Source organism: Panthera uncia, chromosome B4, assembly GCF_023721935.1.
Source record: "Panthera uncia isolate 11264 chromosome B4, Puncia_PCG_1.0, whole genome shotgun sequence".
In the NCBI taxonomy this organism is placed as follows: domain Eukaryota; kingdom Metazoa; phylum Chordata; class Mammalia; order Carnivora; family Felidae; genus Panthera; species Panthera uncia.
The window spans coordinates 77265628-77289310 of NC_064809.1; the positions used below are offsets into that span (position 1 = coordinate 77265628).

The 23683-nt window shown below is 50.2% G+C and overlaps 1 protein-coding gene across 1 annotated transcript; it reads left to right on the forward strand.

Annotated features, from left to right (window-relative positions):
* Positions 1-1853: 1853 nt before the first annotated feature.
* ESPL1 (extra spindle pole bodies like 1, separase) lies at positions 1854-23419 on the forward strand. Its single transcript, XM_049625578.1, has 31 exons — positions 1854-2472; positions 3105-3197; positions 3364-4422; positions 4714-4818; positions 4979-5099; positions 8037-8173; positions 9172-9365; positions 9679-9918; positions 10143-10287; positions 10402-10540; positions 10737-10876; positions 12567-12701; positions 13760-13879; positions 14335-14506; positions 14900-15028; positions 15158-15314; positions 15830-15939; positions 17014-18002; positions 18398-18740; positions 18941-19102; positions 19529-19742; positions 19837-20027; positions 20566-20693; positions 20830-20952; positions 21419-21574; positions 21685-21855; positions 21982-22086; positions 22254-22369; positions 22529-22612; positions 22769-22933; positions 23055-23419. The coding sequence occupies exons 2-31, from the start codon at positions 3117-3119 to the stop codon at positions 23254-23256; spliced, it is 6333 nt and encodes a 2110-aa protein (XP_049481535.1). The 5' UTR covers positions 1854-2472; positions 3105-3116; the 3' UTR covers positions 23257-23419.
* Positions 23420-23683: the final 264 nt, after the last annotated feature.

Below are 23683 nucleotides of genomic sequence, written 5' to 3' on the forward strand. Positions count from 1 at the left end.
CACCAGTTGAGCATCTGACTCCTGATTTTGGCTTAGGTCATGATCCCAAGGTCATAGGATTGAGTTTTGCATCGGGCTCTGAGTTGAATGTGGAGCCTGCTTCAGATTCTCTTTCTCCCTCTGCTCCTCCCTGGCTTGTGCAGGGGTGTGAGCTTGCTCTCTCTCTCTCTCTCTCTCTCTCTCTCAAAAAAAATTTTTTTTGAAAAAAATTTTTTGAATGTTTTTATTTATTTTTGAGACAGAGAGAGACAGAACATGAGCAGGGTAGGGGAAGAGAGAGAGGGAGACACAGAATCTGAAGCAGGCTCCAGGCTCTGAGCTGTCAGCACAGAGCCCAGACGTGGGGCTTGAACTCACGGAGTGTGAGATCATGACCTGAGGTAAAGTCAGACGCTTAACTGACTGAGCCACCCCGGCGCCCCCCCCAAAAAATTTTTTTTAAAAAGAAGAGGAGGCGGCCTGGATGGCTCAGTGGGTTAAGCATCCAACTTTGGCTCAGGTAATGATCTCATGGTTTGTGAGTTCGAGCCCCACACTGGGCTTTGCACTGACAGTGCATGGAGCCTGCCTGGGATTCTCTCTCCCTCTCTCTATGCCCCTCTCTCGTGCTCTCTCTCTCAAAATAAACTTTAAAAAAGATATATAGATAGATAGATAGATAGATAGATAGATATAGATATATATATATAATTATAGATATATATAATTATATATATATATATATATATATATATAAGAATAAAAAGGACAAATTCTCTCCCCTTGAGTTTAGAATCAAGTAGATGTAACAAAACACAGGAAAATAGTTCTACAACACTTGCTACACAACATGTAAATAAATGAGTAGTGATTGCTAAGATGTAAGCAAGAGGAAATGAGCAGTATGAGAGTTGATACGTTCACTGATCATTTACAAACACCTCTGTTGGGTCCTCTACCCTACAAGAGATATGTATGTAATGTCTACAACATATACTTAGCACCTACATTAATATTATCATTCCAACACTGAGATTCTTTGGAGATGTTCTCGTTCTTGTCTTTGTTTTTAAAAATAGTCTCTGCTAGAATCTCAGCTCCTAAAAGAGGTGGATGATGATGAAGAAAGACGATGATGATAAGGGCACCTCGCTGGCTCAGTCAGAAGAAGATGCCACTCTTGATCTCAGTGTCCTGAGTTTGAACCCTGCACTGGGTGTAGAGATTACTTACATAAATAACACCTAGAAAAAGAAAGAAAGAAAGAAAGAAAGAAAGAAAGAAAGAAAGAAAGAAAGAAAGAAAGAAAGAGAAATTAAGAAAGAAAAAGAAGAAGAAAGAGAAAGGAGATAGATAAGGATGAGTTATCCAATAGAATTCATCAGGGAAAAGCTAACTGGAAGACCAGAATTTTGAACTGAATTCTTTGGTGGAGGAAGGAAAGAGAAACAGAACCAATTGAATCTGCACGTTTGGGGATGTAGTTAGTACTTAGCAAACGTTAAGCCATTAATGACTGTGAAATATCCCAGTGAAGTGAGTTTTCCTGGTTCTTCCCTTAACCCTCCCCTCTACCCTCTACACCCCATCAAGGAGCATTAGATCCTCTGTCTTCCTCATACAATCCAGTTGATGCCGTTTATGTAAAGAGCAAGGTTGGGGGCGCCTGGGTGGCTCAGTCGGTTAAGCATCCGACTTCATCTCAGGTCACGATCTCGCGGTCCGGCTCTGGGCTGATGGCTCAGAGTCTGGAGCCTGCTTCCGATTCTGTGTCTCCCTCTCTCTCTGCCCCTCCCCCGTTCATGCTCTGTCTCTCTCTGTCTCAAAAATAAATAAAACGTTTAAAAAAAAAAAAGAGCAAGGTTGGAAGGCCGAGGGAGGGAGAGAGAGAGAGAGAGAGAAAGAAAGAGAGAGAGAGGGAGGGCTGGAAGTCATGGTACTCCTGTCAGTGCCCTCAGAAAATTACATTTTTAAAGAACTCCAGGAAAGGCTACGCCCTATTTTCCCAGTAACCCAAACCGCGTGAGTTTCCAAGTAAGTTCTTTTTGTTGTCTACCCTGTTTCTCTTCTCTTGAAATTTAAACTCTGAGCGCTGAAGATAAAGGGGAGAAGGAGGCAGAGGCCTGGCTCTCCCGATAGCGACTAAGCAACGGGTAGCTAAGGATCTCCGTCTTGCCGTAAATGGGGAAACCCGCGCCCCCAAGAGGCCTTAACGCCCACAGCAGCTCGACCCCGCCGCTGGTATCACGTGATGGTGCGGCGCGGCGGGTAGACTACAACTCCCACTGTGCCGCGCGGCACGCCGGCGTTACAAAGCTCTCGCTCATTGGTCGCTGGAGATATTTGAAAGGGGGGGCTGGCGCGGAAAACGAAGGTTGAGTCTTGGGTTTTTGCAGAGCTCTTCTTCTGGCAAGTAAGTCCTGGACCTGGTGGGGAGGCGACCTCTGGGGCGATAAAGCCCAGAGGAACTCGTGAACGTGTGTACGTGCCAAGGTGAGGTGGGGTCCCGGCGCTGACTTGAGGGGAGGGGCGGCTCTGCGAAGGAAGGTTGGGAGACCTCCGGATGTCCTGGTGAGCTCCGAACTCAGTGGAGGCCTCCCGGTATGGAGCGTTGGGGTGGTGGAATGGGTAGTGAGGCTCCGGATCCCCCGAGAGGAAGGAGAAGCAGAAGCGTCCGTTTATAACGGGAGCCTGCTGTCCTGACATGGGCGTTTTTCCCGAATAGGGTTTCTTTCTTTCTGTCTGTCTGTTTTTCTTTCTTTCTCCTTCCCTTCCCTTCCCTTCCCTTCCCTTCCCTTCCCTTCCCTTCCCTTCCTTTACCTTTCCTTTACCTTTCCTTTACCTTCCCTTTACCTTCCCTTTACCTTCCCTTTACCTTCCCTTCCCTTTTCTTGTAATCTCGTAATCTACAAAGTGGAACAGGAAGTGACGACCCGGAGATCAAGAATCCCACAGCTCCAATGACTGAGCCAGCCAGGCGCCCCTCCCGATAGGATTTCTCATGGGATTCTTTGCAAACACCACCCCCCCCCCCACCGCCCCTCACTTCTGCAGCCTTCAAGCCCTTCTCCTGCCCTCCATTATGAATCTTCTCCGCCTACTCTAATCCTTCTCCTTTTCCCTAGCCCTCCAACGCCATGAGGAGCTTCAAAGGAATCAACTTTGGGACCTTGCTAAGCAGCGTGAAGGAAGCTGAAGAGTTGCTGCCTGACTTGAAGGTAGGATTGTGTCTGGCTCTGGATACACCTGGCTTTCCAAGATGAGCTGGGGGTTTTTGTCTTATATGAAGAGATAGGCTAATAGGGGATCCTCTCCTGAGAAGCCCCCTTTCTAGTTATCTTTCCCTACTTTGGTGGTCCCAATCACATCTTCCTCTCCTCTTAGGAGTTCCTGTCCAAGCTTCCAGCTGGTTCATCCAGCTGCCGATCTGATGCCGAGAGGAGACAAGCTTGTGATGCCATCTTGAGGGCTTGCAACCAGCAGCTGACTGCCAAGCTGGCTTGCCCTAGGCACCTGGAGAGCCTGCTGGAACTGGCGGAGCTGGCTTACAATGGCTACTTGATGTCTACCCCCCAGCGCCCACCCCTGTACCTGGAACGAATTCTCTTCATCTTTTTGCGGAACATTGCCACACAGGGAATCCCAGAGGCCACACTCCGATTCACAAAACCCCTTCATGCCTGTTTGGTGCATTGCTCTCGCCAAACTGCTCCCCAGGACTATGATGCTGTGGTGCGAGGCAGCTTTTCTCTGCTTTGGAAGGCAGCAGAAACCCTGGAGGAGCGGCGAGCTGCATTATCAACTCGGCTGAAGGCCTTGAGCTTTCTTGTACTCTTGGAGGATGAAAGTACCCCTTGTGAGGTTCCCCACTTTGCTTCTCCAACAGCCTGTCGAGTGGTAGCTGCCCATCAGCTATTTGATGCCACTGGGCACAGTCTGAATGAAGCCGATGCTGATTTCCTAGATGACCTGCTCTCCAGGCATGTGATCAAAGTTTTGGTGGGTGAGGGAGGGGGTTCTCCTGGTCCTCTTTCTCCCCACAGGGCCCTCTGTCTCTTGGAACTCACCCTGGAACGTTGCCGTCGCCTCTGCTGGAGTGGCCACCATGCCAAGGCCACGAGAGTAGTGGAGAAGACCCATGATTACCTAAGGAACACCAGTCTGGCCCCCAGCCTCCAGTTATGCCAACTTGGAGTTGAACTGCTACAGGCTGGGGAGGGAGGATCCCAGGCACTGGCCGAGCTTCTGATCAAGGCATCAGCTGTCCTGAACAGCAGTGTGGAGGCACCATCACCCCCATTGCGGGCATTATGTGACAGCTGCCAGTTCTTCCTCTCAGGACTGGAGCGAGGCATCAAGAGACGCTATGGACTGGATGCTGTTCTGGGCCTCTTTGCTTTTCTTGGCGGGTACTGCTCTCTCATCTGGCAGCTGCAGGATGGTGTGAGTTAAGAACCTAGAGGTAGGGTGGGAATGTGGTTCTGCAGACTATCAGGCTAAGGTCTTTGGTAAGATCTGGAAGCCCTGGCTCCCTCCTCAGTCAGCTGCTCTCTGGATTATGCCTAGTGCAGCCACCAGCAGCCTAGTCTACTCTGGGAGGGCCATGGCCCCTCCTAATGCCCTTCTTCCTACTCCCTGGGCTGAGTCAGCTCTCCAGGACTCTGGACCAGTCTTCAGTTTGGAGCTCATCCTGTATCTCTGCCTCTCAACCCAACCTTCCCCTTCCTTCCTCAGGTCTGTGGGGATTCCTCCAAGCAGCAGCAGTCTCTAGTTCAGATGCACTTTCAGGGACTTCACCTCTACACTGTGGTGGTTTATGACTTTGCGCAAAGCTGTCAGGTACAGTCTGGGAATCAAAAGACCTGGACAGGTCCTGGGGTCTGGGGTTGCTGGACTGCCCTGGTAGAGCTTTGGAGTTGCTTTGGGTTTGGGGTGGGGTAGATGTCACCTTGGACCTATTATGTCTCTTCTCACTCTCAAGACCTTCTTGTCCCTTTAGGTAGCTGATTTGGCTGACCTGGCCCAGCTGGTGGAAAGTTGCAAATCTACTGTGGTCTGGATGCTGGAGGCCTTACAGAGCCTGTCAGGCCAAGAGCTGACTGACTACCTGGGCATGACTGGTTAGTGCCCTGGGGCCCAGATGCAGGGGGGAAGGTCATCACTCACTAGGCAGACAAATAGCACTTGCTGGATGGTTCTGACCACCTTGGGGGCTCCTTATGGTTTAAGGAGGCAGTGAAAAAAATGTTCTTAAGTGACCCTCATCACTTGTACTTATAAACATTTACAGGGGTGCCTGGGTGCTCAGTTGGTTAAGCGTCCAACTTTGGCTCAGGTCATGATCTCGTGTTCATGGGTTCGAGCCCCATGTTGGGCTCTGTGCTGACAGCTCAGAACCTGGAGTCTGCTTCGTGGATTCTGTCTCCCTCTCTCTCTGCCTGCTGCCCCCCGCCCCCGCCGCTTGTACTCTGTCTCTCTGTCTCTCACAAAAATAAATAAAACATTAAAAAACATTTTTTTAAACATTTATAGGGGCGCCTGGGTGGCTCAGTTGGTTAAGCGGCCGACTTCGGCTCAGGTCATGATCTCACGGTCCGTGAGTTCGAGCTCAGAGCCTGGAGCCTGTTTCAGATTCTGTGTCTCCCTCTCTCTGACCCTCCCCCGTTCATGCTCTGTCTCTCTCTGTCTCAAAAATAAATAAAACGTTAAAAAATTAAAAAAAAAAAACATTTATAGTAGTAGAGAAGTGATAAGGCTAACTTATGATAGCAGACACAAGTTTTTTGTCATTGACTTTGAAACATGATTTGGTGTTTCTTTCATGAAAATGTTTGTACCTGATATGCAACTTTATGACCTTTTTTTTTTTAAATGTTTTTTTATTATTTATTTTTGAGAGAGAGACAGAGTGCAAGCAGGGGAGGGGCAGAGAGAGAGGGAGACACAGAATCCGAAGCAGGCTCCAGGCTCTGAGCTGTCAGCACAGAGACCAATGTGGGGCTTGAACTCACAAACCACGAGATCATGACCTGAGCCAAAGTCGGATGCTTAACCAACTGAGCCACCCAGGCGCCCCTATGACCTTTCTATAAGTTTTATTTTTTTTTAATGTTTACTTTTAATGCTTATTTTTACTTTTGAGAGAGAGAATCAGAGAAAGAGGGAGACACACAGAATCCGAAGCAGGCTCCAGGCTCTGAGCTGTCAGCACAGAGCCCGACATGGGGCTCGAACCCACGAACCATGAGATCATGACCTAAGCCGAAGTCAGACACTTAACCCACTGAGCCACCCAGGCACCCCAAGTCTTAAAGAATATTTATAACTTAAAATTTTTTTTTAGAAACCAGGTAAAAATGCTTCAACAATCAAATTGCGCATAAAGGCATGTAGTCTAAAGTCTCTCTCTCCTAATCCTGGTCACAAAGTTCCCCTCTACTGAGACAACTAATACGATCAATTTCTTACGTATCATTCTGGAGATGTACTATGTATAAATAAATTTGCATATATAGTTCTCCACACCCTTTCAGTTGAAACGTGCATACAGAAAAGTACAAAGTACAAAGTGAACATACTTTTTAACCAACGTCTAGGTCAAGTAAGAGCATGATTTAGACCTTGGGGAAACCCCTCCTTCTGCCCCCCTCCTAGTAACCCCCCTCCTCAAAGCAACCATTATCCTAACGGCATACTTTAGTTTTGTCTATTTTTGTATTTTATAATACGTTTTCCCTTCAGTTTATAAAAAAGATGGCCCCATTAAATTATACAAACCCAATGAGTTCAGTCACTGAAAAGTTTTGGAGAACTTTTTTTTTCTTTTTCTTTTTTTTATGTTTTTCTTTTATTTTTGAGACACACACACACACAGTGAGAGCAGGGGATGGGGGAGAGAGAGAGAGAGACAGAATCTGAAGCAGGCTCCAGGCTCTGAGCTGTCAGCGCAGAGCCCGACATGGGGCTTGAACTCACAGACTGCAAGATCATGACCTGAGCCGAAGTCAGATGCCCAACCAACTGAGCCACCCAGGTGCCCCAGAACTTTTCATATTTATATATTCAGTAGTTGAACCTACCCACTGAGATGAAAATATCATCAGCAGTCACAAAAATTACTAGTTTGAAAATTCTTCCCGGAATATTGAAGCCTGACTTAATTTTTTCCAGCCATCTGTGTGGATAGCCAAAAAGCTGCATAAACTAGAGTTTAGGGCAAATTTTGTTCATTCAACAAATATCTATTGAGCACCTACCATGTGCCAAGCACTATTGTGAGGACTTGGGTATATCAGTAAACGAAACAAAGATCCCTGCCCTCACGGAGCCACAGTCTGGTTAGGGGAGAATGATAATAAGCAACAGAATAATTGAATTATCAATATGTTAGAAAGTGATAAGAAATGTGGGGGTGGGGGGGAAGGAATATAGAGCAGGATAAGAAAGGGAAGTAGGAGTTCAGGGTGGGTGAGGGGGCAAGTTACCACTTAAAATAGAGTCAGGATAGGCCTGCTTGGGAGGGTGACATGAGCAAAACTTGGAGGATGTGATGAAGTTGGCCATGTAGACACCTGCGAAAGGACATCCTTGGCAGAAGAAACAGTCAAGGCCAAAGCCCTAAGGCAGGAACTATCCTGGCGTGTTCAAGAAACAGCAAGGAGGCTCCTAGTGTGGCTTTCGTGGAATGAGAGAAGGAGGAGATAAGGGATAGGCCAGAGCGTTAACCCCAAAATGCTGCCCTTCGGAGGAAGATGAAGGCAAAAATTGGCATGTGAGGAAATGGGCCCTGTGTAGGAGTGAAGACTCAGCTTGCGCTTGTAAAACAAGTGCAAAGGAGCCGCTGGTGTGGGTGTGCCTTGTAGGAATGGACGTCATGGGCTGAGTTGGAGCAGGTAGGGGAGAGCTGTCCCTATCTCATTCCCTAGCAGTAAGGCTTCCTGTCTGATCTGGAAGCTACTGAGCCGGCCACAGGTTGAGCTTCTCTCTACTGCCTCTCCAACAGGAGAGCGGCAGTGGGAACTATTTCCGCTATCAACTATTCTCTCTCTCACTTGCAGCCTCTTACACCAGTAACTTGGCCTACAGCTTCTATAGTCACAAGCTGTATGCCGAGGCCTGTGCCATCTCTGAGCCCCTCTGTCAGCACCTGGGGTTGGTGAAGCCGGACACCTATCCTGAGGTGCCTCCTGAGAAGGTATGAGGGCAGGAAGGGAGGTTATGTTGGAGGCCTGAGTAGCATGAAAGGGCCTGGCCAGGACCCTGCCCTGCAGTAGCGTGTTAAGAGCCACGTACCTGGGACGGTGTCTTCCACACCTCACTTGTACTATTACTATTTTTTTTTTTTTTTAATGGTCTCACTTTTTATATTTAGCCACGTTCAAGCTGGTGGTTCTCAACCTGGTTGCACGTTAGAATCCCCTGAATGTACTTAAAAAAATTCATTCTGATGCCTGGCCCAAGCTGATTGCATCAGAATCCCTGGTACTAGAGCCCACGTATCTGGTTATTTTAAAAGTTCCCCGAAGAGGCCCTTTAAGTAACCAGAGTGAGAACCATCGCAAGGAGACCCATGAAATGATGGGTTGGCTGGAGTGGCAGGTGAGACGGGTTGTAGAGGGCTTTGGTTTTCATCTTGAGTGAGGCAGATGAGCCTCTCAAAGGAAGGCATGACATCATCTTGGCATTTTGAGTTTCTCTGGCATCACTATGGTGAATGAACAAGATACCAGGACAACAGTGGGCACCCCCACTGCTCTTGTAGCCTGGGCCAGAAAGGGTGGGTATCTGAACTGAAGTAGCGTCTTGCGGGATGGGAAGAAGGGAATGGGTGCAAGAAGCCCAGGATTAATTTGTTAAGTGACTGGCTGTGATGGGGTGGGGGGGTGGGGTGCGGAGGGAAGGTCAAGGATGGCCTGGCATTTCGGACTGAGAAGACGCCGACTTGTGAGAGAGGGGTTACAGGAGGAGAAACGGGTTTCTAGGGCTGTGGACATAAATATGTGGGTGGGGTGGATTGAAGCCTCAGATTGAGAACCCCTGGGGTGTTTAGTGCTTTGGTGTCTTCTGCCTTGGGGCAGGCTTGGGGGCTGGCGGACCACCTGGTGGTGTATGTACCTGTGTGGCATGTACTCCCCCACTATTACGGACTCGGTGGTTCCTCTCTGCAGTTTGGTCTCTGCTTTCTATGGTCAGTTGCACAGGTGCTTCCGGCTGCATGGAGAGAGTTTGAAGAAACTGGGTAAACAGGCCCAGGGTTGTGAGATGGTGACTTTGTGGCTGACAGCCCTGCAGCCCTGTGGCCCCCAACACATGGCTGAGCCTGTCACCTTCTGGGTTCGGATCAAGATGGATGCAGCCAGAGCAGGAGACAAGGAGCTACAGCTGAGGTGAGTTGGCGGGGAGGGAGACAACCATGTTTGCTCCCTGGCTAGGGCTAGCTTTTGGTACTGGTGGTCTCATGTATCCTTCTGTCTGAAAAAAGGCACTGATTCCTCTGTTCGTTGTTATTTATCAAATGCCTACTATATGACAGTCACTGTGCTAGGTATAGGGGAGCAGTGGGGACAGGCAATGCCCTTGCTTTAACGACGGGGAAGTCAGTGACCTCTCAGCAAGCCAAGGCTGGGACTCCTTGGCACGGGGCAGAAGCTCCATGCTTCACGGACTCCCTGACATGGCGTTGGGCCTGCCTTCTCTTAGGACTCTGCGAGACAGCCTGAGTGGCTGGGACCCAGAGACCCTGGTCTTCCTGCTGAGGGAGGAGCTGCAGGCCTATAAGGCTGTGCGAGCGGACACAGGGCAGGAACGGTTCAACGTCATCTGTGACCTGCTGGAGCTGAGCCCTGAGGAGACACCGGCTGGGGCCTGGGCTCGAGCCACCCACCTGGTGGAACTGGCTCAGGTGCTCTGCTACCATGACTTTGCCCAGCAGACCAACTGGTGAGGAAGAATAGCTGGGGAGGCCACTCTTGCTTCTCACCCTAGGTCGTCTTACCCTTTTCAGAGGCCGTTTCCCTCTCCCAAGTCCCTGAGCACCCACTTCAGTTTGTGGCCATGGGCTCTCATTCAAAGGGTGGGGCCGGCTATCCTGCAGAAGGTCCTTCCCAGGGCACTATGGCAGGTACTCGTCATGGGCCCAGCTTAAGTCCATCCTCTCCCTTCAGCTCTGCCCTGGATGCTATCCAGGAAGCCCTACAGCTTCTGGAGTCTGTGAGGCCTGAGACCCAGGCCAAGGATCGGCTTCTGGATGATAAAGCACAGGCCCTCCTATGGTTCTACATTTGTACCCTGGAGACCAAAATGCAGGAAGTAAGTGTGGCTTCTGTGGGGCTCAGCAGAACTGGATTATTTCCCCCAGGCCCACAGTAAGCTGGTGCCAGCCCTGTTTTTTATCCTGATCCCCACCCCCCCACCCCCATCTAGGGTATCGAGCGGGATCGGAGAGCCCAGGCCCCTAATAACCTGGAGGAATTTGAAGTCAATGACCTGAACTATGAAGATAAACTCCAAGAAGATCGTTTCCTATACAGTAACATTGCCTTCAACCTGGCTGCAGATGCTGGTGAGGGTTGTGAATGTAGTGTGCTAGATGGGGTCTCCTCTGTGTCTTCCTAAGAGCAGAATGGGGACCCCAGGTAGGAGAAAGGAAGTAGGGTGGGAGGTGGGCACAGAGGGCAGAGGGCGTTACGAAGAAGGCTGCATTGTCCCCAGATGGCCCACACTGAGAGAATGGCCGGTCCCTTTCTTCTGACTTCTAGCTCAGTCCAAATGCCTGGACCAAGCACTGGCCCTTTGGAAGGAGGTGCTTACAAAGGCACAAGCCCCCGCTGTACGGTGTCTCCAGCAGACAGCAGCCTCACTGCAGACCCTAGCAGCCCTCTATCAGCTGGCAGCAAAGGTAATGGGGCAGGGCGTTAACACACACCAGAAGCCCACTCTTTCCTCTTCTTTGGCGGGTGTATCTGCTAAGAAGCCATGTAGCCTGTTGTGGCCTCTATCACCAGGCTTCCTAAGTTGAAATACAAGCTTCGTCCTTTATTTTAACTCACCTTGGCAAGTGACGTAACTTCCTAAGCCCAGGTTTCCTTGTGTCTAAAATGAGGACAGTAATAGCACTACCTCATGGCGTCCTTAAGTGGCATATTCAAATGTCAGATATAGTTATTATTAATTCTTAGGTAATTTGAGCTGTGTATATTCTGAAACATACATAGATGCCTATAGGTTTAATTTTACATTTTTACATGCAACATCAGGACATTTCACAGACTCCCTGAAGCTCTTCCCTGGACCCCACATTAGGAACCTCCGAAAAAGAACATGGTACATAAAAAAGATCTTTGTTGCTGTGGCCATTAGGCCATATTTCTAGCATGAGAATTGAGGGAAGCTGCCTCAGCGCTAGGTCTGAGTCTTGGCTCTCCCCCGTACTTGTGATGTGAATTTGGGCAAGCAACTTAACTTGCGTGAGTCTTAAGCCTCTTAGTCTATAGTCATCTGTAAAATTGGGGTTAGAGTCACTATGAAAGATTAAAAGAGCTGATGCACATGAACACCCTCTTTTTGACAATTTGATATTTTTATTATGACTTTTGAAGTTTCACTTCAAATTTTATTTTTCAGTAATCTCTACACACAATGTGGAGCTCAAACTCACAACTTTGTATGCCCCCCTCACTGAGCCAGCCAGGTGTTCCTTCAATTTTTTTTTTTTTTTTAGATCTATGAATTCTTTTTTTTTTTAAGTGTATTTTTATTTATTTTGAGAGAGAGAGAGAGAGCAAGCAGGGTAGGGGCAGAGAGAGAGGGAGACAGAATCCCAAGCGGGCCCCGTGCTATCAGCGCAGAACCCCATGTGGGGCTTGAACCAACTGGGTGGCTCAGTCGGTTGAGCGTCCCAACTTCCGCTCAGGTCATGATCTCACAGTTCAGGGCTTTGAGCCCCGCATCAGGCTCGTTGCTGTCAGCACAGGGCCCGCTTCAGATCCTCTGTCTCCTCTCTCTTTCTGTCCCTCTCCTGCTCAGGCTTTCTCTCTCTCAAAAGTAAGTAAACATTAAAAGGAATTGAAGTATGGTTGACACACAATATTATATTAGTTTTAGGCGTGCAACATAGTGATTTGGCAATAGCGTGCGTTACTCAGTGCTCACCATGGTGAGGGAAGTCACCATACATTATTATCACAATGTTATTGACTGTACCCTCTGTGCTGTACTTTTTCAGCCCCGCGACTTACTTATTTTATAACTGGAAGTTTGTACCTCTTGATCCTCTTGCCTGTCTCGCCCATCCCCCTGCCCTGATGTAAACCTCTCAGCACAGTGCCTGGCCCATAGTAAGCTTTTGGTAACTCCCAGCTGTCGATGCTGACTGGTACCTAAGCTTTCACGCGGGAGGCTGGATGGTGGTAGGCTCCCTCTCTGCTCTTATCTCAGGCTTCTTGAGGATGGCAGGTGGTGGCCTTGTCTGTAGCCACACCTCATCCAGGCTCTGAAGTCAGACCAAGGTCTCAAAGGGCTGAGGAGCAGAGGGTAGAAAGGGAGGTTCGAGCAGGAGCTGGGTAAACTTCCTGCTCCTGGCTGACCAGCCCCTGCAGGCTCTGGAGGTCCTCCTGCTCGTACGGATCGTCTCCCAGAGACTGGAGGACCACGCGAAGGCAGCCGGCTCCTCCTGCCACGCCAGCCAGCTGCTTCTGATGCTCGGCTGTCCCAGCTACGCCCAGGTGAGTGCCCAGCCAGCCAAGCCCGGAGCTGCGGGGGGACCTGGCTTTAGTGACCCATCTTTTCTCTGAGAAGACAAGATACTGAAGGGGCATCTTCCCTGCCTTCTACTGCCACATCCTGCTGGAGGGTCGTAAAGTGTGGAGTGGTTGGGAGGCAGCTGTGGGAAGAGGAAGCGTCTTTCCTTCTCACTGCAAAACCATTGTTTCCTAAGTCTTATAGATCCTGCACCAGAAATACACCACTAATCCTGTATTTCCCCACCATTTGCCCTAGTCGCCCTTTCTCCACTCACTTAGGACTGCTCCAACACTACCTAGCTGGTCTCCCTGCCTCCAGCAGGGAGGCCCCTTTTGTCTTCTAACATGATCTTTTAAGGCACAGATCTGATCTCATCTTTTTTCCTGCTTAAAGGATTTCATTGGTTTCTTCATTACCTGTAGGATGATACTGTCTAAACACTTTACTTGGTATTGCACACCTTCTATATCCTGGCTCATGCTTTTTCTTGCCACTCCCCACCATGGAACTTCTGTCCATCCACGCCAGTTACTTTAGAGCCTTGTATGTGCCTCCCTCCCTTTGGTTCTGTTAGCCCCTCCACCCTAAATACACCTCCTCCACCCACCTTTTTTCTACTTTCTTTTCAAGGCCTAGCTCAATTGTCCTCTCCCTCATGAAGTATTTTATACATCTTCTTCTTCAAGGGCAGAATCACCTACTTTCCCTGGGTCCCCATACCACTAATGGCATTGTGTCACGATTACACAGGTGTGTCTGCACCCCCCACTGCATTGCAAGCTATTGGATGGAAAGTCTTGCTTATTCCTTATTCAGCTATGTCTTTCTAACATAGCGGTTAACTGAAAGATATTAAATGAACATTTTAGCAAGTGATTGAATAACTCTCATGTTGTAGATTATAATATATGAAATAATTGAATACTTAGTTGGAGGTGTTCTGCATTTTACTTGCAAGTGTTTTAATCCACTTTAATTTGAAAAGTCTGGCTGCCTTTCCTCACCAGCATGTTCAGGAATCCCATGATTGTTTTCTTAGCTATACCTGGAAGAGGCAGACTCAAGCCTGAAGCTTCTGGATCACAATACTGACACGTACCTGCTCCTTTCGCTGACCTGTAACCTACTTCGAAGTCAACTCTACTGTGTTCACCAGAAGGTATTTCTCACTTTCTTAACCCCTGAAGTTCCCAGGTATTGGAAGGATTTTTAGGATTTTCGGGATATTTTTCAGGCTTCTGAGATTTCCCTGGAGCTAGGAAGAGTATTCCCGACCGTGAGAAGCAGTGCTGTTTCCCAGCCTTGTCCTTTCTATTCTTTCCCAGTTGCCTCAGTCACACTGTCCTGTGACTAGAGACTGAGATGACACTGATCCCAGGAAGGCAATGGAGCCCAAATTGGAAATCAAGTGAGATGCAGAAAACCTGAGTTTTCTCACAGCCTAACTGTGTGACTTGTCTGCGTCTTGTGCCCTCTCAGGCTGCCGTTTTCTCCACAGCTTTTATCATTCTCAAAAGCAGGGGCTGGGCCAGATGATCTTTAGGGGCATCCTAAGCTCTGAATCGCTGCTCTGACCTCACTCACCGCTCTTCTCTGGCCCTCCCTGTCTCCCAGGTGACTGAGGGTGCCTCTCTGTTGCTGTCTGTGCTTCGGGACCCTGCCCTCCAGAGATCATCCAAGGCCTGGTACTTGCTGCGTGTCCAGGCCTTGCAGGTGGTGGCATCGTACCTCAGCCTCTCATCAGACAGCCTCTCAGCCTCCCTGCGGGAGCAGCTCTGTGCCCAAGGTGAAAGAATAGGGTGGATGATGGCCCTTTGTGGTCAAATGGTGTGGATCGTCCACTCTCAGCTCTTCTCAAGCCCTTGTCCCCTCTGCTGTCCCAACTGTGTGGACTAGCCCACTGAGAGGCTGCACAGAGTAGGCCTGGGATAGCATATGAGTCTCTGTTTGTCTGCCGCCTGATTGATTGCTTAGTACCTGGCTGGAATGCTATACTAACAAGGGTTCTGAGGCCCCACGTGGTCTGAGGGAAAGAGTTCTGTGATTGATTCGCTCTGTCTGCCTTAGGCACAGAAGAACAGCGGCAGCACGTTTTGCATTTGCTATCTTAGTAGGTGAAGGTGGTGGCAGTTCTGGCGGCATCATCTCCCTTCTTGTCCCCCCGCCACTCCCTGCACAGGCTGGCAGACGCCTGAGATTGCACTCGTCGACTCCCATAAGCTCCTCCGAAGCATTATCCTCCTGCTCCTGGGCAGTGACGTGCTCTCGATTCAGAAGGCGGCTGTGGAGACCCCATTTCTGGACTATGGTGAGTCTGAGGAAGAGAGCGAGGCCCAGTGGGAATGAACAGGCCAGATGGTGGGGCTGCCAGCTTTGCCTCCAGAGGATCCAGGCTGTGACTGAGTGACGGTGGTCTCGTCTCTCTCCTTTGTACCAGGTGAAAATCTGGTACAAAAATGGCAGGTTCTGACAGAGGTGCTGAGCTGCTCAGAGAAGCTGGTCTCCCGCCTGGGCCATCTGGGTTGTGTGAGCGAAGCCAAGGCCTTTTGCTTGGATGCCCTGAAACTTACGACGAAACTGCAGCTACCACACCAGTGAGTACAGGCCAGAGGAGGCCATTCCAGAACCTGAGTGCCCACATCCTGGACTCTGGGGTCCCAAACTCTTCCACAGATTTACGTGTTATGTTTGGAGGGGTTGGGAGAACGTATCCCATGGCTCAGTAAGTAGGAAATGCCGACTTAACCAAGCTTAGACATTTTTATTTCCTGTAGGACTTCTCACATCCTTCAGTACACCAATCCACATTGTAACTCTCCAAAAGGGAGAGCTGGTGTACCATGTTTCCCTAAGTCCCTTTGCCCACAGGATCTTTTTTTTTTGGGTGGGAATGTGGTTTGGGAAATCCTGTCCTCATGCACAAAGATGACTGGGGATGAGGGAGAAGTGTAGAGAGTTTTTCCAGGGTAGACTTGAAGTCAGCTCGAGAGAGTAGAGGTCCTCCAGAGGCTAGGAGCCTGCCCCAGTGCTGCCAGTGAAAGGGACAGGAAGATGGACTCAGGAACACAAAGACTTGCACGAGTTGCTTGTCATCTCCTCTCCCAACAAGGTGTGCCCTGTTCCTGGTGCTGAAGGCGGAGCTGGAGCTGGCACGCACTGACATTGACCTCTGTGAGTCGGACCTGCAGCAGGTTCTGTTCTTACTGGAGTCTTGCACAGGTGAGCAGCCATGCCCCCACACCCACGGGCAGTGGCGGGAGTGGCACACAAACACTACGACACATCTTTGTATGTGAAAGTATGGGTTCCTTCTAAATCAGGGACCTTTTTTTTTTTTTAATTTTTTTTAATGTTTTAGAGAGAGAGAGACAGACAGAGACAGAGTGCGAGCAGGGGAGGGGCAGACAGAGAGGGAGACACAGAATCTAAAGCAGGTTCCAGGCTCTGAGCTGTCAGCACAGAGCCCAATGCAGGGCTCGAACTCACAGACCGCGAGATCATGACCTGAGCCGAAGTCGAACACTTAACCGACTGAGCCACCCAGGCGCCCCTAAATCAGGGACTTCTAACTCTTCTGCTTCAATCAGACCACTGGTGTCCCTCCTTCAGATGGCTTGACCATCTGACTAACCCAATGTGGCTCTACTTTTCAGCACTGCCTAATACATTTTGGCTATTTAAATCTAAATAAAATTTACAATTCATTCCTCAGTCACTTGCCACATTTCATGTGCTCAATAGCCACATTATGGCTTAGTGGCCACTCTATTGGACAGCACAAATGTCGTGTCCTCAGGAGGGCTTAAATTAATAATAAAATAGTGTATTTATGGTACATTTTTTCTTAACCACTTTTCCCTCTCGTATTTCATTTGACCCACACAAAACCCTGGAAAGTCAGGTGGACACGTGGATTTTTTTTCTCACTTGTAAAATGAGGAAGTTGAGAAATTCAGTGTTTTGGACCAGGATCATGGGCCTAGTTGGGGCCCAGAGCCAGGATAAAGACGTGGGCCTCCTGGTGCCCACCTGCTTTCCTGAGCTATGCAGCCGTCTCAGGTGCAGGTATGGGGGTTTTGCGGGTTGGGTTTATCTATTATGGGATGGGAAGAAACATTAGGGATTTTACTGAAAACAAAAATAAGCCATATTAATATTTAGTCCGATCAGACAGTAATCCGTACAAGCAGTAAGTAAATAACACCTATATTAAGGAGTTGGGCCCTGGGGTAGCTCAGGAAGCACTTGGTATCACTTCTCCCAGTTTTGTAATTCTGGCTCCACTCTCCCCAGAGTTTGGCGGGCTAGCCCAGCACCTGGACTCCGTGAAGAAAGTCCACCTGCAGAAGGGCAAGCAGCAGACCCGGGTCCATCGTCCTCCAGAGCTCCCTGAAGAGGAGCCCTTCCTAAGAGGGCCTGCCCTGGAGCTGGTAGCCACTGTGGCCAAGGAGCCAGGTCCTGTGGCACCTTCTACTAACTCCTCCCCTGTCCTGAAAGTGAAGCCCCAGCCCAGCCCCGGCTTCCTAACCCACCTGCCCACGTGTGACTGCTTGCTCTGTGCCAGCCCCGTGCTCTCGGCAGTCTGTCTGCGCTGGGCATTGGTCACAGCGGGGGTGAGGCTGGCTTTGGGCCATCAGGCCCAGGGTCTGGATCTGCTGCAGGTCGTGCTAAAGGGTTGCCCTGCAGCCACTGAGCGCCTCACCCAAGCTCTACAAACTACCCTGAATCACAAAGCACCTCCCTCCCCTGTCCCGAGCCTCTTGGATGAGATCTTGGCTCAGGCCTACACACAGCTGGCACTGGAGGGGCTGAGCCGGCCATCACACAAGAGTCTGGGGAAGGTCCTGGAGTCGGGGCTGAAGTTTGTGGCAGCACGAGTACCCCACCTGGAGCCCTGGCGAGCCAGCCTGCTCTTGATTCGGGCCCTTGCAAAGCTGGCCGGCCTCAACTGCTGCACTACCCAACTTTTTGCAAGCTCCTGGGGCTGGCAGCCACCATCAGTAAAACCCTCCCCAGGCTCAGAGCCCTCTAAGCCGCGAAGCCAAAAACTTTCTGGAAGGGGGCGTCAGCGGGCAGCCTCATCTACCCAGCCCCTCCATAATACCTCTCTGAAAAGTCTGGAAGGTGGAGGACTGCCCTGTACACCGAAGCCTCCAGGCCAGGTCAGGCCAGCAGGCACTCGAGTCCCTTTTACTGTGTTTGAGGAAGTTCTCCCTACAAAGAGCAAGCCTGAGGTTCCCAAGGCCCCTAGAGTACAACAGAGGGTCCAGACGCGCCTCAAGGTGAGGTGGGACTGCGGCTGGGTGGTGTTGGTGTCAGGTGGGGTGGTTCTGGAGAATTCTGCAGAATAGGTGCCTTTCCCAGGGCCTGGTGGGGCCTTCAGCTCTACTGTTAACCTGCACAGAAAGACAATTCTATCTTTGTTTCAAACAGAAGGTGCTTTCCTTAACTCTGTGGTTCCTCTTCCTTTTCATCCTTTGTCCTTTTGTTCCTCCCTTCTCTCCCTCCTTCCACACCCAAGAGTCCTGGCCCTTGATTGAGCTGCCTCAATTGGAGAGGTTAATTTTTAAATCTTCCCCCAAAGGCCTCTGAGAGTGTGCCTCTGCAGCACCACCTGCTGGCAGATGTCTTATCACTGAAGGCCCCTTGGCCCTTCTCCCTTTCCCACCCATCCCAGGTGAACTTCAGTGATGACAGTGATTTGGAAGACCCTGTCTCAATTGAGGCACAGCCTGCAGAGGGGCCCAAGAGACGGGGCACTGCTTCCCGGGGCCGGGGCCGGGGCCAGGCCAGGAAGAACCCGAGCCTGAAGACAGTTGCAGTGGCAGCCTCAAGTAGTGCCCCTGGGCTCCCAGGCCTGGGTGGTAGGAGCCGGAGGGCCAAGAAGGTGACATCAGGACACTGTGAGGAGCTGGGCTCTGAGATCATGAGGACCATCCCTGAGGAGGAAATGACTGAAAACCAGATGGAAATGAGCTTTGAGATCCTCAGGGGCTCTGACGGGGAAGACTCAGCCTCAGGTAAGATGGTAACGGTGGGAGGTAGAAGGTGCATACATCTTTGGGGGTTGGGGTTGCCCTGGGACCAAAGCACAAGAAATAACTGATGCCAAAGACAGTACAGAAATACAACTTTGTTCCTGGCTCCGGGACCGGATCCTAGAAAGAACAAAGGAGACGACAGGAGGAAGAAACTACAGAAAGTCACGTTCTCTCCCTAGGTGGGAAGGCACCAGCTCCAGGACCTGATACAGCCATAGGAGAATGTGAAGTGTTGAGACGTGATTCCAGTAAAGAGGAGCTGCCGGTCCCATGCCCAGACAAGGAGAGAGACAAGGGTCTTGGTCCTCGGCTCCGACTCTCCTCTGCCCCTGTAGCCATTGGTGAGGCTAACCACTGAGGTCTGGTCACTAGGAGAGGTTGCTTGATCTGATGACCTTGTGGCCTGCCCATGGTTCTGTCTTCGGATCCTCATCTAGATCTGGTCGCCTTTGAACCTGGGTTTGAATCCCATCACTCTCTTTACTAGATGTGTGCAAGTTACTCAGCCTCTCTGAGCCTTTATTTACTTACCTATAAAATGGGGTTAGGGGGGATGGGGTGAGTTGAGGTAAGTTGCATAGCATCCCACCTGGCACATTGCCCTGCATTAATGGTAGCTTTTTTTATCCAAGTGGGAGATGAGATAGAACCTTGGAAACTTGGAACTTTCCATAAAAGTTTTATGAAAAGTTGGGACTTTTATGGAAAGTTCCATCAGCTAAACAGTATGGGACTCATCTACAGCAAGTATCTTCACCTTCCTCTAGGTCTCTCTACCCTGGATTCCATCTGTGACTTATTGACCATTGCTTTCCGTGGGGTTAGTCATTGCCCTCCTAGTGGACTTTATGCTTACCTCTGCCGCCTCCTGGCTTTGTGCTTGGGCCACCGGGATCCCTATGCCACAGCCTGCCTTGTCACTGAGTCTGTGTCCATCACCTGTCGCCACCAGCTGCTCACCCACCTCCACAGGCAGCTCAGGTGAGTTTCCCCAAGGCCCATGCAGGGGACAGACTGGAAGGAAGGTCTAGATTTTGAAGGAGGGAGAACTCACCCCTACTTATGTTATCTGCAGCAAGGCCCAGAAGCACCGGGGATCACTCGAAATGGCAGACCAGGTGCAGAGGCTGAGCCTGCAGGACAGGCCTGGAGATGTCCCCCTGGCCCGCATCCAGCACCTCTTTTCCTTCAGGGCTTCAGGATCTGGTCAATTCCCTGAGCCTGAGAAGGAGAGTTTCCAGGAGCGCCTGGCTCTGATCCCCAGCGGTATGGCAGCAGACTTCAGCTGGCTCTCCTGTCCTTTTTTGTATCTTCTTACTAAGGAGTTAGGGGAAGGAGTTTAAGGCATTAGTTAACGTAGATTTATGACCCTATGGAAGAACATATCCTCCCTTTTCACTGATTGTCATTTTGTTACTCTCACCAAAGAGAAATACCCTAAATTTGGAAGTCTTGTGCTTTTTTTTTTAACCTCCACTCTGCATTACTAGCAGATTCAGTGTCTTTTTTCAGGGGTAGGTTCAGATGTCCAGAGTCTCCCTGCACTAACACAAAACACATTAACAGATGATTTGAGTGCCTCCCTCTGTCCAGGAACTTTTGTTAGTTTCTGTGAGGGACACATCGAAGTACAAGATGTGGTCTCTCTCCACAGGGGGCTGTTCGGGGAGAGCAGCTTGAACTCCAGTGAGCAGAGAAGATTTTTTAGAATTGTCTTGAGTGATGGGTAGGATTGAGTGCAGAAGATGGGGAAGGGAGTTCCTTGTAAGAGCTGAAATGATTCTGGGTATGCTCTGTGTGTCAGGGGTGACTGTGTGTGTGTTAGCTCTGGCCACGCTTCAGCCTGGAACCGTGGGCAACACCCTCTTGCTGACCCGGCTGGAAAAAGACAATCCCCCAGTCACTGTGCAGATCCCCACCGCCCAGAGCAAGGTAGGTTTTCTGGGCCAGCAAGCAAAGTTGGGCTGGGGTAGGCTTCTGGTCAAGCTGCTCATATCCCGCGGCTGGGGGGATGGAGAGGTGGTGATCACGTGGACAAGCAGAAAGCTCACAGTCCCATCTCCCAAAGCTTCCTCTGAGTTCGGCCCTGAAAGAGTTTGACACCATCCAGAAGGAACAGAAAGAGAACAGCAGCTGTACTGACAAGCGAGAATGGTGGACAGGACGGCTAGAACTGGACCATAGGATGGAGGTGTGTGCTCCCAAGGTGGGGTGGGGTCAGGCCTACCCTGGGAGTGACCCTGTGTGTCACTGTCCTCTCTCTCAGGAGTCCCGGCTAGTGCCGAGTTACCTCAAGTCCTTTCTGGAAGCATAGCCTAAATAGAAAATGATGTTACTTGAGAACGACTTCAAAAAAGAGCTAAAAACTTAAAGGGGTGATGCCAACAGAATGTTTGAGGATACATACAAGAAAAAAGATTTAAGCCCACGTATCAGCTTCCCAGGTTTAGCTTTCATTGCCCACCTGTTTGTATTTGTCAAGACATAGTGATATGTGATAAATCATCTTATCTGTACTCCCCCAGAGTCTCAGCAAATGAAGTCTCTAGCTTCTTGCCTTTTTAACTGGCGGGAAGATGTGTAAAACAAATATATACATTGGAAAACCCATTTCCTCAGCTCCTCTCTGACCGAACATTCTATTCTTCCTCATTCAGGCTCTCATCATTTCCCTAGAGAAGCATGTATTGGGCTGCTGGAGGGGACTGTTGCTGCCATCCAGTGAGGACCCTGGCCCTGCCCAGGAGGCCTCCCGCCTACAAAAGTTGCTGCAGGAATGTGGCTGGGAATATCCTGATGCAGCTCTGCTGAAAGTGAGTTGAGAAATCTGGGAGGGGGAAGAAGCTGGACTTAATTCTTACCCCACTGCCATTGTGAGTAGAGATGGGAGCAATGGCCCTCACTGACCACTGTTCCCCTGCAGACCATGCTCAGTAGTGCCAGTACCCTCACCCCTCAGGACATTGAGACCTTGGCCTATGGGCTGTGCCCAGCCCGGCCAGAACGAGCCCAAGAGCTTCTGAGTGAGGCAGTACGACGTCTTCAGGGTCAGACAGTACCAAGCAATAGGCATCTTGTCTTAGTGCTAGACAAGGTAAGGAGCTGGGGGCTGGAGGGACCGTATCTGGTGGGCAGTGGGCACCAGGTCACCCCTCTGCCCCCTTCTGATGCTTGTGGATGCCTGGCTGGGGATGGTAATCCCTGCGTGCTTTTTGTCCAGGACCTGCAAAAGCTGCCATGGGAGAGCATCCCCAGTCTCCGGGCACTGCCTGTCACTCGGCTGCCCTCCTTCCACTTCTTACTCAGCTATTCCATCATCAGAGAGGTGGGTTTCAGGGAGTGGGGGAATGATTAGTAATTGAGGGAGATCTGGGAAGACAGGAGAGGGTCTTAGGGATGGGATGGTTCAGTCGTGGAAAGGGGTTTGGAGTTTGTTGAAGCTTGGGCTCTCTGGCCAGACCAGGATCCTGATCACCAGTGTCTTCTCCTCAGTCAGGGGCCTCGGCAGTGCTAAGCCAAGGGGTGGATCCACGCAATACCTTCTACGTCCTGAACCCTCACAATAACCTGTCAAGCACAGAGGAGCAATTTCGAGCCAATTTTAGCAGGTCAGGGGGAGAAGAGTAAGAAAGGGGGTGGGGGAGGGTAGAAAGGGGCAACATGTCCTTTTCCCCTGAATCAAAGCTTGCAGCCCACCTTCTGCCTAGTATTCCCTCTGCCCTCTTTACCAGCTGACCCCAGTTCTTACTCCTACCTTTTCCCTGCAGTGAAGCTGGCTGGAAAGGGGTGGTTGGGGAGGTGCCGAGCCCAGAACAAGTGCAAGCAGCCTTGACAGAGCATGACTTATATATGTGAGTGCTCAGGGCAGGGAAGTGGGGAGGGGGGGTGGGTATCACCATAGTTTGTTTTGTGGCTTTCAAGCCACTGGCTGACTCAGGACGCCCCCAGAGACACGGCAGAGGCCGGCTACTGCTGGGTCAGATCCATCTCACATCCTTTTGCCTTAGCTATGCAGGGCACGGGGCGGGTGCCCGCTTCCTGGATGGACAGGCCGTCCTGCGGCTCGGCTGCCGGGCAGTGGCCCTGCTGTTTGGCTGCAGCAGCGCAGCCCTGGCTGTGCATGGAAACCTGGAGGGGGCTGGCATCGTGCTCAAGTATATCATGGCTGGCTGGTGAGTCTCGAGGGCCTAACCTAGGTCCCCACCCCAGGTTCTTTCCCAGGTCTGAACACTAAATCCTTCCTCATGTATTTTGTTTTAGAGCCCTCACTTTGTAGTTCTTTTTTTTCCCCAGTCCCCTGTTTCTGGGTAACCTCTGGGATGTGACTGACCGTGACATTGACCGCTACACGGAGGCTCTGCTGCAGGGTTGGCTTGGAGCAGGCCCAGGAGCCCCTCTTCTCTACTATGTCAACCAGGCGCGCCAGGCTCCCCGACTCAAGTATCTTATTGGGGCTGCACCTGTGGCATATGGCTTGCCTGTCTCCCTGCGGTGATCCCTTGGAGCTGTCCTATCACAGATAGAAGCCATGTGACTGTTCTACCTCCTGTTCTTAGATTTAACCCTTAGGATAAATATTTTAAATGACTTTTCCAGTGTTTTATATGAAATATTTCGTTTTTATTTAACCTTAATATAATAAAGATGTAACATTTAAACCCTGTGTTTTGTGTGGTTCATCTGAGAACATTTGAAGACAAATTATTGCTCCCTCCCACTATGTGGTACTGTAAAGAGGTGAGAATAGCTTGCAGGAGTCCCAAGTCTGAGAGTGTTAGGAAGAAAGGAAAAACCACAGGACAAAGGTGGGCTTGGCTTGGCCTCAGCAGACAAAGCTGAAGGGTATCAAAATGCTCTTAAGTTGGGGGTGCCTGAGTGGCTCAGTTGGTTGAGCATCTGACCTTTGATTTTGGCTCAGGTCA

What these genes read in the sequence shown, in the direction of transcription:
- ESPL1 (XM_049625578.1), top strand. Translation starts at nt 3,117, where the DNA reads ATGAGGAGCTTCAAAGGAATCAACTTTGGGACCTTGCTAAGCAGCGTG. An exon ending in TCTATCAGCTGGCAGCAAAG is followed by an intron (nt 10,877 to 12,566) that starts GTAATGGGGCAG and finishes CTGGCTGACCAG; the next exon opens with CCCCTGCAGGCTCTGGAGGT. An exon ending in AACTGGACCATAGGATGGAG is followed by an intron (nt 20,953 to 21,418) that starts GTGTGTGCTCCC and finishes TTCCTCATTCAG; the next exon opens with GCTCTCATCATTTCCCTAGA.